At 41.6% G+C, this 12,054-nt stretch overlaps 1 protein-coding gene across 13 annotated transcripts in view; it reads left to right on the top strand.

Moving 5' to 3' along the window:
• Positions 1 to 12,054, top strand: part of LOC122558001 (microtubule-associated serine/threonine-protein kinase 4-like) — a 485,329-nt gene that overhangs the window by 455,379 nt on the left and 17,896 nt on the right. For all 13 annotated transcript variants that reach the window (XM_043706318.1, XM_043706336.1, XM_043706326.1 and 10 more), the window contains 3 exons: positions 3,259 to 3,371; positions 5,888 to 6,036; positions 7,647 to 7,867. In XM_043706318.1, the coding sequence (XP_043562253.1) occupies positions 3,259 to 3,371; positions 5,888 to 6,036; positions 7,647 to 7,867 (483 nt within the window). The remainder of the gene's footprint in view (positions 1 to 3,258; positions 3,372 to 5,887; positions 6,037 to 7,646; positions 7,868 to 12,054) is intronic.

Consider the following 12,054-nt stretch of genomic DNA (forward strand, 5'->3'; position numbering starts at 1 on the left):
GTGATTGCTGGTTTATTATCAAACTACCATAATGATTCAACACTGACTTCATTAATAGAATGCAATACTGTCCCTCTACATAGTATCACACAAATGGGCTATTTCATTTGAAACATTTCCACAATCTGCATTCAGTGATGTAACGCGGTCTGGAAGAAGTCCAGTGAGAGAAATGAAATTAATTTTTAGCTCAGCTTTGAACCCTGAGAAAGGATTAAACAGATGAAAGCTGAGATGCCGGCCAAGCCCCCCCATGTACCTCACCAGGGAGAGGCTAAGAGAATTGGACTGTCCGAATCTGTCCTCATGCCCCAGTGAGCTATCACCTGAGTCAATGGGGAAAGGGAGCTACCAAATTGGACACAATGTATGGTCCCTCACAACTTGATAAGTCATCAGGAATGGAAGGGCGTTTTGCAAGGGCCTTTCAAACTAGCAAGTGGATGACCAGGCAAGGCCTAAATTTTCATGGCAAGATTTTATTTTGAAAAGTGGAACAAGCTGCCAGTTCTGTCCTCTTTGTAGCTATGTTCTCTTCCTACCAACTGCACCTGGCAGGAACACTACAATGGGGGTTTCCTCCTTTTAGATTACCAGCTAAAGTAATAATCAAACCACAATACCGAAAGGAATCTGTCTTGTCACACCAACTGGTTTACAAATATATCTGTTTGGAATGGAATTAGGCCATTCAGCCCTTCAGCACTTCAAGCCTGCTCACCATTCAGTAGATCATGTTTGTGTTTCACGTTCCTGTTGTCCCTAATAATCTTTGGATCCTGTGTCTAACAAGGGCCTCACTTATCTCTGCCTTAAAAATATTCTATTAACCCCATCTCCACTGCCTTAGACGTTGAGTGACCCTCTAAGAAAGCATGGTTCCCCACACCTCTGTCCTAAAGGTGCAGCCCCTGTCCAGTCATTCTGGACTCGCCCACAGAAGTAAACGTCCTCTCCACGTCCGCCTAGTCAACACGATTCAGGCTCAGCACTCTTACCGGCTGCACGGGCCTTTGGAAGTCAGTGCTGTGATTGGCTTACTGATACCGATTGCCATAGGTGGATCTTTGGAGTGGCTGGACAGGCAGACCCATGCAGCTTAACGGAACATTCTTCAGCCTTCAGTCAAATCACTTTCTAAACTGTCATGAAAACAGGCCCATCCTCTCCGATCTTTCCTCCTAAACCTAGCTGCTTATTCCTGGTATTCATCTAGAAAACATTCTCCTGAGCCACCCCTAATGTATTTACATCCTTCCTTCATATAAGGAGACCCAAGCAGTTTTCAAGATCTGGTCTCGCCATCATTGTATAACTGGAGCATATCATCCTCCCATTTGTATTCAATTGCTCTCTTAATAAAGGCTAGCAGCCTGGTAGTCTTCCTGGTGACATGCTGTACCTGGATACCAGTCATTTTGTGACTTGTGCATTTGAATATCTAGACCCTTCTGCACCTCAGAATTCTGAAATCGTTCCCTGTTTAAATTTTGTTTTTATTCTACCTGCCAAAGTGAACAACTTCACACTTTCCCACATTGGACTTCATCTGCCAGAATTTTGCTCACTCACTTAACCTAATCATAACGATCTGCATCCTTGTTCTATTGTTTTCATAACATCAGATCCTGGCTATGACCTGTCTTATAAGATCTTTATCATCTGCACGTTTAGCCATCATACTTTTGATTGCCTTATGCCAGTCACGGATATAAATTGTAGAAACATGAGGATCCAGCAAAGATCCCAGCTGCATTTTCGGAAGAGTTGGTGAAGATGAAGTATTTGCAACCAGAGATCGTGACATGCAGAATATAGTCCTAATGGGGAAGAGGCTGTCTGTCTATGCTGGCAAATCCCACCAGTGTTCCTAATCGACCCTCCAATGAGCAGTTAATTATCCAGATTGACTATTTGCTGCTGCAGGGCAGGTGGACTTATGCAGGTGTTAACCTGCCTGTGAGGAGATTACCCCCGGGCAAGAATCTATCAGGCCACTGATGCAGTTCCTTTTCTGAGATTCCTCCCAGGACTGGGACGATTCTGCCCATTAGCTCAAATCCCATGCCTATGTGACACCTAGGTGGAACACAGTGGCTCAATGGTTAGCACCGCTGCCTTCCAGCGTCAGAGACCCAGGTTCAATTCCACCCTCTGGTAACTGTCTGCGTGGAGTTTGCACATTCTCCCGGTCTCTGCACAGGATTCCTCTGGATGCTCCAGTTTCCTCCCACAGACCAAAGAAGTGCAGGTTAGGTGAATTGCTCATAAGTGTCCAGGGATGTGCAGTCCAAGTGGATTAGCCATGGGAAATGCAGGATTACAGGGATAGCTGGAGGGAGCGTGGCAGTTTGGGTGGGATGCTCTTCGGAGGGTCAGAGTGGACTTGATGGGCTGAATGGCCTGCTTCCACAATGTCAGGATTCTCAGATTTACCAAATTGCAAAGTAACAGAAACTGTTTACAGGCATAATGCCCACTGGTAGACCGGCTTTTCGAAATGATAATCCAGAACAAAAGAATCACTTGGACTCAAGTGTGGACTAATTAGGGTAGTCAACAAGGGATTATTTTTCTTTTTTTGTGGCCCAGCCAGCTGAGAATCAGTCCTCTAAACTGAGGAGATTCTAAATCTCTTTGTTTTTACTTCTTTCTTCATTCTCCACATACCGCCTAACAGCAGTAGTGCTTGTATTTTCCCCAGCAGCCATATTGTGTATGTGCAGGGGTGAGATACAGTGAAAGACAACAGGTGAACAAAGGATTGTTAAGAGTGAATTAGTTTTAATTTATTTGATGGTATTTGGCTGAGGTAACAAAAAAATCTGATGAGGGTAATGTAGTTGTTGCAGCGTACCTGAACATCCAGAAGTCCTTTGGTAAAGTGTCGTATAAGAAGTGTATCAGCAGAGTTGAGGATCATACAATCAAAGGGATAGAGGCAACATAAGAAAAAATGTTTTTTTCTGCAGCAAGTGGTTGGGATCTGGAATGTATGTTCTGGGAATCTGGTTGATTCAATTGCAGCTTTCCAAAGGGATTTGGATAATAATCTGAAGGGAACTCCTTCACATGGCTACAGGATAAGGGATTAGCCAAGCAACTCTTAGAGAGAGACAGCATAGTCACAACAGGCTGAATGGTGGCCTCCTGTGTTATTCCTATCCTATGATGTGATGTTACACAAGTGCAAGTATGTATGCTTTTGATTTTGCCTCATAAGTTCTGTGACACTTCGATTTGTTTCCTCTAATTTAGCTCGGTCTGAAAGATACCACCATATGGAAACTGAAGAAGAGGATGAGACAAATGAGGAGAATTTTAATTTGGAAATAGGACAGTTTTCATCATGCTCCCATCGGTTTAACAAAGTGAGTACAGCCAAATGGCACCTTCCTGCATCGCTGGTGTATATTTTTCAAATGCGTTTTGTGAGATGGCCCACCCCTTTCTGACTCTGCATATTGTTGTTTGAAAACTTCAGACAGGAGTTTCTCACCCACTTGTACACAGATGACACCCAGCTCCACCTCCCTGGTGCCCACAGCAGGTTTCAGCTCCTTTGGATGAACTGTAATCTCAGCAGTTATATGTCAGACCAGAGTCATCTTTGAACCCTACCTCAAACTCTGTACCTTAACCACTGACTCCATCCTCCTCCTTGGCTACTGTCTCAGCTTAGCCAGACTGTTTGTTTGCAATCTGTTTGACTTTAAGAATATTCTCTCTTTATAAAATAAGATCATCCCCCTTCTGTCAGTCATGACCTCAATCCCTGAGAATCAAAGAATGGTTACTGCACGGAAAGAAACCATTCAATCCATTACAGAGGAACCACGATCATCCGGCATTTGATTATCCGAATTTTGGATTATCCTGCAAGATCACAAAGTCCCGATGCTTGACTAAACTGTGTTATCCGGCATTCGATTATCTGAACAAAATACTCCCCACCTGTGTTGTTCGGATAATCGAGGTTCCTCTGCATATCTGTGGCACCTCTTTGTCAGATCTGTTCAACTCATCCAGTCCCCTGCCATCTCTCTGTATTCCTGCAAAATTTTACCTCTTCAGATCAATATGCAGTTTGCTTTTGACAGCCTCGATTGAATTGGCCTTTGCTACAATCTCAGGCCATGTGCTGCAGAATTGATTCACAATGTAAGGCATAGTCTTTCCTAAGGTAAAAACAAGGACTGCAGATACTGGAAACCAGAGTCTTTGATTAGAGTGGTGCTGGAAAAGGACAGCAGGTCAGGCAGCATCCGAGGAGCAGGAAAATCGATGTTCCGGGCAAAGGCCCTTCATTAGGAATAGAGCTAATGTTACCTCTAGTTCTTATGGCAGTCATTCTAACTCTGTGTCATCTAGTGTCCCATCCTTTTTTCAATGGGAACAATGTTTCCCTATTTACTCTATCCAAACCCCCTGTGATTTTGTATTCCTCTATTATGTTTCCTCCTAGCCTTCTCTTCTGTAAAGAAAATGCTCCAGCCTTCTCCAATCTGTTCTTGTAACCGAAGTCTCTCATCCCTGGAAGCATTCTCATCTTTTGTGCATCATTTTCAATGCCTTTACGTCACCGCTAAACTGTAGGGCCAAGAATTGGACACACTACCCTAGTTGAGTTTGAGCCAATGATTTGTACAGGACATCGGTAAGGCACTTTTGGAGTACTGCGTGCAGTTCTGTACATGGGAAGAGTATATTAAATTGGAGAGGGTTCAGAAAAGATTTACCAGAACTTTGTTGGGACTGAGGATTTGAGTTATAAGGAAAGGCTGGGACTTCTTTCACTGGAGCGTAGGAAATTGAGGGCTGACCTTTATCAAGGTTTTTTTATAGTCATGAGGGGCATAGATAAGGTGATTAGCAAATGTTGTTTCGCTACGGTGGGGGAGTGCAAATCTAGGGGTCATATTTTTAAGGTGAGAGGAGAGAGATTTAAAAAGGACACTTGAGGCAACTTTTTCACACACGGTGGTTTGTATGTGGAATGAACTGCCAGGGGAAGTGGTCGATGGGTCCAGTTACAACATGTAAAAGACACTTGGATAGATACATGAAGTAGGAAAGGTTTAGAAGGATATGGACCAAACGCAGGCAAGTGGGACAAGTTCAGTTTGGGAAACCTGTTTGGCATGAACGAGTTGAATCGAAGGGATTATTTTGATGCTGCATGGCTCCACAACTCTATTCATGACTAAGTGCCACTTTTTCAATGATTTGTGCTTATATATGGTCACTCTGCTGCTGCATTCCCATTTAGAATCATACCCTATGTTTTATATTAACCCTTTTGTTTAATATTTCCTTTTCTTGTTGTTCCTTCCAAGATATCTCACTTCTTCACATTTCTCAGCACTGAATTTCATCCGCCACTGAAAGGTTCAGCTATACTTCCAGCCTCTTTCAACTTCTGCTCAACCATAGTTGCTGCCACTATATTGTTCTCTTGATGTTTACATGGCACTGTGATACCATCTTCAGCAAAATGATGGCACGCAGTTTGAAATACTGGAGGGGTTCTGTCCTTTCTGGCCATTACAAACTATACCTTTTGCTTCCATTATAAGTAATCCAGTTGTATGTAATAAACATGTAGCCATGATGTGACTCGAAAGAATATAAGCTATGCCCATTGACCTGTATATTAGAGACTTGTAGGTATACAATTTGTTCCTTTATATTGGATTTGGTTAAAAGTCTAGTTTTTCTTGAATTGACACTTCAAGGATTTGCTTCATTAAAAGGTATAAACGGAGAATCTCTTCCCATCAGTGTTGCCTTTACTGTGTTTTAAAACAGAGCTATTCTGTGTGAATATTTCTTCTAGAATGTTTAATTAGACAAAAAGTATATTAGTCAAATTGTCATCTCTTGTCAGGTTTACAAAAGCATGGACCGAATCTCTCATGTTGATGAGAAAAGATATTCTGAAAACATCCGAGGGGAAAAGGATAATGCAGGCGGGAAGCTAAAAAAGGCGAACACATTGCATGTTGATTCAATTACTTGGATTCCCGATTCTGAAATGTAAGTATGTAAATCTGTGGATAATCCTTCCTTATTAGTTTTTCATTGAGTTTCAAGTAGTTTTAAAATGTACAGTATATCTGACACCTCGGTTAAGTAAATAAAAGTAGTTTATAACCACGGGTAACAGTGCTGGTTGCAAAGTAATCAAAAGTTGGAAATGAAATCTGCAGATACATTGGACATTCAGGAGGTTAGGAAGGAAGGAGGAGGAGAGGTGGTTGGGCACCTAACGTGGAAAGGGGGCCCTGAAGATGAACGTCTTTTTTTGCTCCCTTCAGCAGCCCAAGCAGGTTGACCTCCCAACCATCTTCTGATGTCATGAACACCCCTCACCAACCTCCAAATGGAGACCTGGTGAGAAGCGGCGCTTGAGTGATTGATAATTGGCCACTAAAAGTCCTGAACCACCATAGGAATCCCAACCGCCCAACAATTGAGTGCTAGAGAGACCATACCAGGAAAATCGATGGTACTAAAAGCTGATGCATTCCCTGACCCTGATGGCCAAAGATCCTGCTGAATTGGAAAACCATGAATATGACCCTTCTATTCAAGAAAGGAGGGACAATGAGCAGAAAACCTTAGGCCACTTAATCTAAGATCTATCTTTGGGAAACTGCTAGATTCCATGTTTAAGAAGTAGAAACAAAATCATTATAGTATCCTGTAGAGATGAAAGGGTCTACAGAAGGGATTTCATGTTCAATAAATTTATTAGAGCTCTTTGAGGGCATGCCATGAAGAACAATGAGGTGTAATGCATGTGGATTTCCAAAAACCATTTGATAAGGTTCTACAACAAAGATTGCTCCACAAGGTTTGAGGTAATTGTGATGATGATGATGATGAATGTTGAATGGATAGAGGATTGGCTATCTTACAGGAAACAAAGTCAGGGTGAATAGTTCTTTTCACATGGCAAAATGTAACTAGTGAAGTTCAACAAGGATCAATATTGGGACCTCACATTTTTTATCTATGATAATAACTTGCACGATGAGACAGAGTGTATTGGAGGCAGACTTGTTGACAGTAGGAAGGTATGTAGGAAGCTGAGTCATGGGGAGGACTCAATCTTTGAATGGATTTGGATAGATTAAATGGCAGGTGGAGTATAATGTTGGAAATGGAAATATTTGCTCCTTTGGTGAGATTACTAGGAAAGGAATGACCTTCCATCTTCCAAATAACTCAAGTTTACATTTTTCAGTTTTCAAACAAAAACCTTTCTCAGTTTTCACAACGTTCAGCTTGGATATAGAGGGGTTTTCTTACGAGGAGAGGTTGAGCTGATTGGGCCTGCACTAATTGGAAATTAGAAGCCTAAGAGGTGACCTTATTAAGATAGTGATCAGATCAGCAAGGATGTATTGAATGAGAGATCAGACTTAAAGGGCTGAATGGCCTACATTTGCTCCTCTCTGCTATGGTCTAGTCCAGTCATTCTCACAAACATAAGTCACACACTCAGGTTTTGGAAACTGGGTATACAATTCTCTGTGATTGGCTTTTTAAATATTAATACAAAGGACGCAATTCCAGACATTGTAGTGAAGCAGAAATCCTGTATGTTAGAACATGATGTGTTGTGTTTCTGCCACCTTCAGGCAACACCTATCTCTAACTCAAACGTCAAGTAGTGAGAACAGCAACTGTTACCAGCGTTCTGGGATGCTCCCAAGCTTTGCAATTTCTGCTGAGGACGATGAATCTTTGTCTCAGGAAGACTCTCACAGGGACCAGGACAAGATCATGTTTTCCATAGGGACATCTCAGGATGAGATTGATGCAACCACTCCCAGCACCATCAGCAGCTCAACTCTTTCAGGTACAACATTTTAAAGAAAAATATTTGAATGCAAGAGGCAATGTGAGACTAGAATCATATGTCCAACAGTCCAGAGCCATTCAAGCCTTTGTCTGAAAGCCAGATGGCATTTTTACAAGTCATTTGCAGGTTGACTTTAATTCACAATATGTCATGAACCCATTCACTCTGGTCTGCTATTTCAATTCTGTAACCAGTCTGTTTCTATTCCAATCAACTGGCTATCAGAACTGCTAATGACTACAAAATATGTAGTACCAAAGTAGAACTAGAGATTAATGAACACTTAAAAATTCTATTTTGTTTTATATATAGAATACTTGCTAAATCATTTAAATTTAGAGATACTATGATATACAGAGGAACCTCGATTATCCAGCATTTGATTATCTGAATTTCGGATTATCCAGACACGATCACACAGTCCCAATACTTGTGTTATCCAGCATTCGATTATCCGAGCAAAATACTCCCCATCCGTGTCATTCTGATAATCGAGGTGATAAACAGTCATTTTGATAACTAATATTTTAGCCCCATTTCTAGTTTCTACCCTCATTAATTAGTGGAAAGTTAATCAGTACATTTTGGAAAGAATATGTAAAACAGCCTGGGTTAAGATCAAGATGAAAACTAGAGCTGTACTTAACGTTCCCATTCGATGAGTAACTCTCATGGACAAGCCCTGTAAGTTGTATGGGATAATTACAAACTATCATTAGCATCATAGTGGATCTTCAAAACACTGAAGTTGTATCAAGTATAAGCAGTAGAAGCAAAAGATCCCTCAAGCTTGCTGGTCCATTGAACACAATCATGGTTGATCTATTACTTCACCTTCAGTTTTGTGCCTGCTGTTCATATCTCCAGATTCCCTGAGTGATCAAAAATCTGTCCATCTCAACCTTAACTATACCCCAACATTAGGGCATCAACAACTCTCTGGGAATAAAGAAATCCAAACACTTAACATTACATTCAGCGAAGAAATTTCTCCTCATTTCAGTCCTAAATGATTCAACTCCTTAGCCTGAAAACATACCCATGGTATTTAGATTCCCGAACCAGGAATAACTACCTCTCAGTGTCAATCCTGATGAATCTTGTATGAAATCAGCTCTTATTCCTCAACCCCAGAAAACGTAGGTTCAATTTATCCAGCATTAGGTCATAGGGCACCTCTCTTATTCCAGGAATCATTTGAGTGAATCTTTGTTATGCTGCCTCCAAATAAATTCATCCTCCATTAGCAATGGAAGAAAGAATAAAACGGTCTTGTAAAAATTGTACAGGATTTTGATGGGACTGCACCTGGACTAATGTGTGCAGTTTTAGCCTCCCTCCCTCCCTGTAGAAAGATGCACTTTCCTTGGAGAAGGTTCTCTGGATTGGGTCTGCGTTGTTCTATGGGGATTGATGGAGTAAAATGGGTCTTTCCCTCCTGGGGTTGAGAATAGTGAGAGATGATCTCACTGAAAGGGTACGTGCTGAAAGGCTGTTTTACCGACTTGATATCTGGAACATTAGGGCCACGGCCTCAGGGTAAGGACTTTGTCATTTAAGACCAACATGAGGAAATACCTCTTCACTAAAGCTAAAAAAAAATATACTTTAATGAAGCTTTTTGTCTTGTGAACAATTTGCAAGAATGTCACTTCAAAGGGAAAACCCACCTTATACCTCAGGAGAGGAACATGATGATTGGTTGACAAATGGACTCTGATAGGGGTGTTGCCATGGAGAATGCAACCAATAAAACTGATTGACAGTTAATTGCAAGGCATTGTTTAAATTTTAACTCTGATTTAAATCATTGTCACCTATTTTGTTGAGTTGAAGCAATGATAGAATGTGTGCATGTTCTTTTTGTTTGTAGATAGAATTTTATTGAATTCAAATCCTACCATTTATCTGGGTGGGATTCGAACCCAGGCCCCCAGAGACCTTGGTCTCTGGATTAATAGTTTAGTGATAATACCATTAGGCCACAGCCTCCCCTTTGTTTCCAAAGTAAAGATTTTTCAAAGGCACTGAGGGATGGAAAACAATGCTGGCCTTGTCAGCAGTGTCCAAATACCAAGAAAGATGAGAAAAGAATCCATTTCAGACAGGTTTGGGAGCTTATCTTTGTGGGCCCACCTGAATATAGTTTCAGATGGCAAGTTGTAGTCCAGGTGCCCTGTTCTGTTAGCTTTCTGTGTTTATTAACAATTCCATGTATCTCACTTCCTTTTAGACACTCTAAATATAAGCAGGGGTAATGAGGGCATGTCCGTTAACTCTGCCACCCTTGTCTCCTTGTCACTATCCGTATACAAAATGCACATCTGTGAGGTCCCTTTCAGCTTCATGTTGTTCAAATCTCTCAAAACCCTTTTATGTAATCATAGAATCCCTACAGTGTGGGAACAGGCACTTCGGCCCAACAAATCCACACTGACCCTCCGAAGAGTAACTCACCCAGACCCTCACTAATGCACCTAACCTACACATCCAATGACCAATTCACCTAACCTGCACTTCTTTGGATTGTGGGAAGAAACCCACACAGACACGGGGAGAATGTACAAACCCCGCACAGACAATTACCCGAGGCTGGAATCGAACCCAGGTCCCTGGCGCTGTGAGGCAGCAGTGCTAACCACTGAGCCACTGTGCCGCCCAATTAATCTTGAATGTCAGTGAACATGAGAGGTCAACTTTCTAATAATTTTATGAGCTGTTCCTGTGCATCTCAAGAAGCATTACTGAATTTATCCTAGGCGTCAGTTATGGCTGTTGAGACCTTAAATTATCATTTATCATTCCCCACTGGATTGTTCACGGACCTGTCAGTCAATAACTGGAGTGAGCACGATCTTCTCGTGGGAAATAAGGCAGGGCAAGTGACTGAAGTGTTAGTAGTGGAGCAGTTTGGGTCTAGTGATCATAATTCTATACTTTTAAAATAGTTTATGGAAAGGATAGACGTTGTATAAAATTAAAATTCTAAATTGGAGCAAGGCCAATTTTGGAAGTATTTAACAAGAACTTTCAAAAGTTGATTGGGGTCAGGCTATTCGTAGATAAAGGGAAGTCTGGAAAGTGAGGGGGGGGCTTTTAAAAGTTAGATAACGAGAGTGCAGAGAAAGTATGTTCCTGTGAGAGTAAAGGGCAAGGCTGGTAGCAGTAGAGAACATTGGATGACTAGAAATATTGAGGCTCTGGTCAAGAAGGAGGAGGAGGTTAGTGTGTGGAACAGCTGGCAGAAGTATTCACTGATATCTTTAACCTCTCCTTATTTTGATCTGAAGTCTTCACCTACTTCAAGAAGACACCATCATTCCAGTGCCACCATAATCCTCAGTATCAGTGCCCCACAAGGCTGCGTACTCAACCCCCTATTTTACACCTTATACACTCACTAATACTGTCAAATACTGCCCCAACTCCATTTACAAGGTTTCTGATGACCCCACTATTGTTGGTTGGATCTCAAACAACAATGAAACAGAATACAGGAAAAAGCTTGAGTGCTTCTTGGCAAGGTATAAATACAACAATGTCCCCATCAACATCAGCAAAATGAAGGAGCTGGTCATTGACTTCAGGAAGCGGAATGAAGGCATGGCCCTGTCTGCATCAATGGTGCTGAGGTGGAGATAGTTGAGAACGCCAAGTTCCTGGGAGTAATGGTCACCAGCAATCTATTGTACATTCTGCCTGCGTAGCATGTAAAACACTTTTCACTGTATCTCAGTACATGACGACAATAAATAAAATCAGATGTGTCAGGTATGGACAGCTGAGATCAAGTGAATCTCATGCAGAGTATAAGGGGAGTAGGGGCATTCTTAAAAGGGAAATCAGGAGGGCAAAAAAGATGTATCAGATAGCTTTGATAGATATGGTTAAGCAAACGCCAAAGAGATTCTAGAAGTGCATTAAAGGCTAAAGAGTAGCTAGGGAGAGAAAAGGGCCCCTTAAAGATCAATGATGTACCACAGGATATGAAGATACTAAATAGATATTTTGTATCAGTATTTATAGAGTAAAGAGACATAGAAGCCAGGGAACTTGGGAAATAGTCATATCTTGGAAACATAGGAGAAAGTGAGGACTGCAGATGCTGGGGATCAGAGCTTAAAAATGTGTTGCTGGAAAAGCGCAGCAGGTCAGGCAGCATCAAAGGAGAAGGAGAATTGACG

This window comes from Chiloscyllium plagiosum, chromosome 2, assembly GCF_004010195.1.
Source record: "Chiloscyllium plagiosum isolate BGI_BamShark_2017 chromosome 2, ASM401019v2, whole genome shotgun sequence".
Classification (NCBI taxonomy): Eukaryota; Metazoa; Chordata; class Chondrichthyes; order Orectolobiformes; family Hemiscylliidae; genus Chiloscyllium; species Chiloscyllium plagiosum.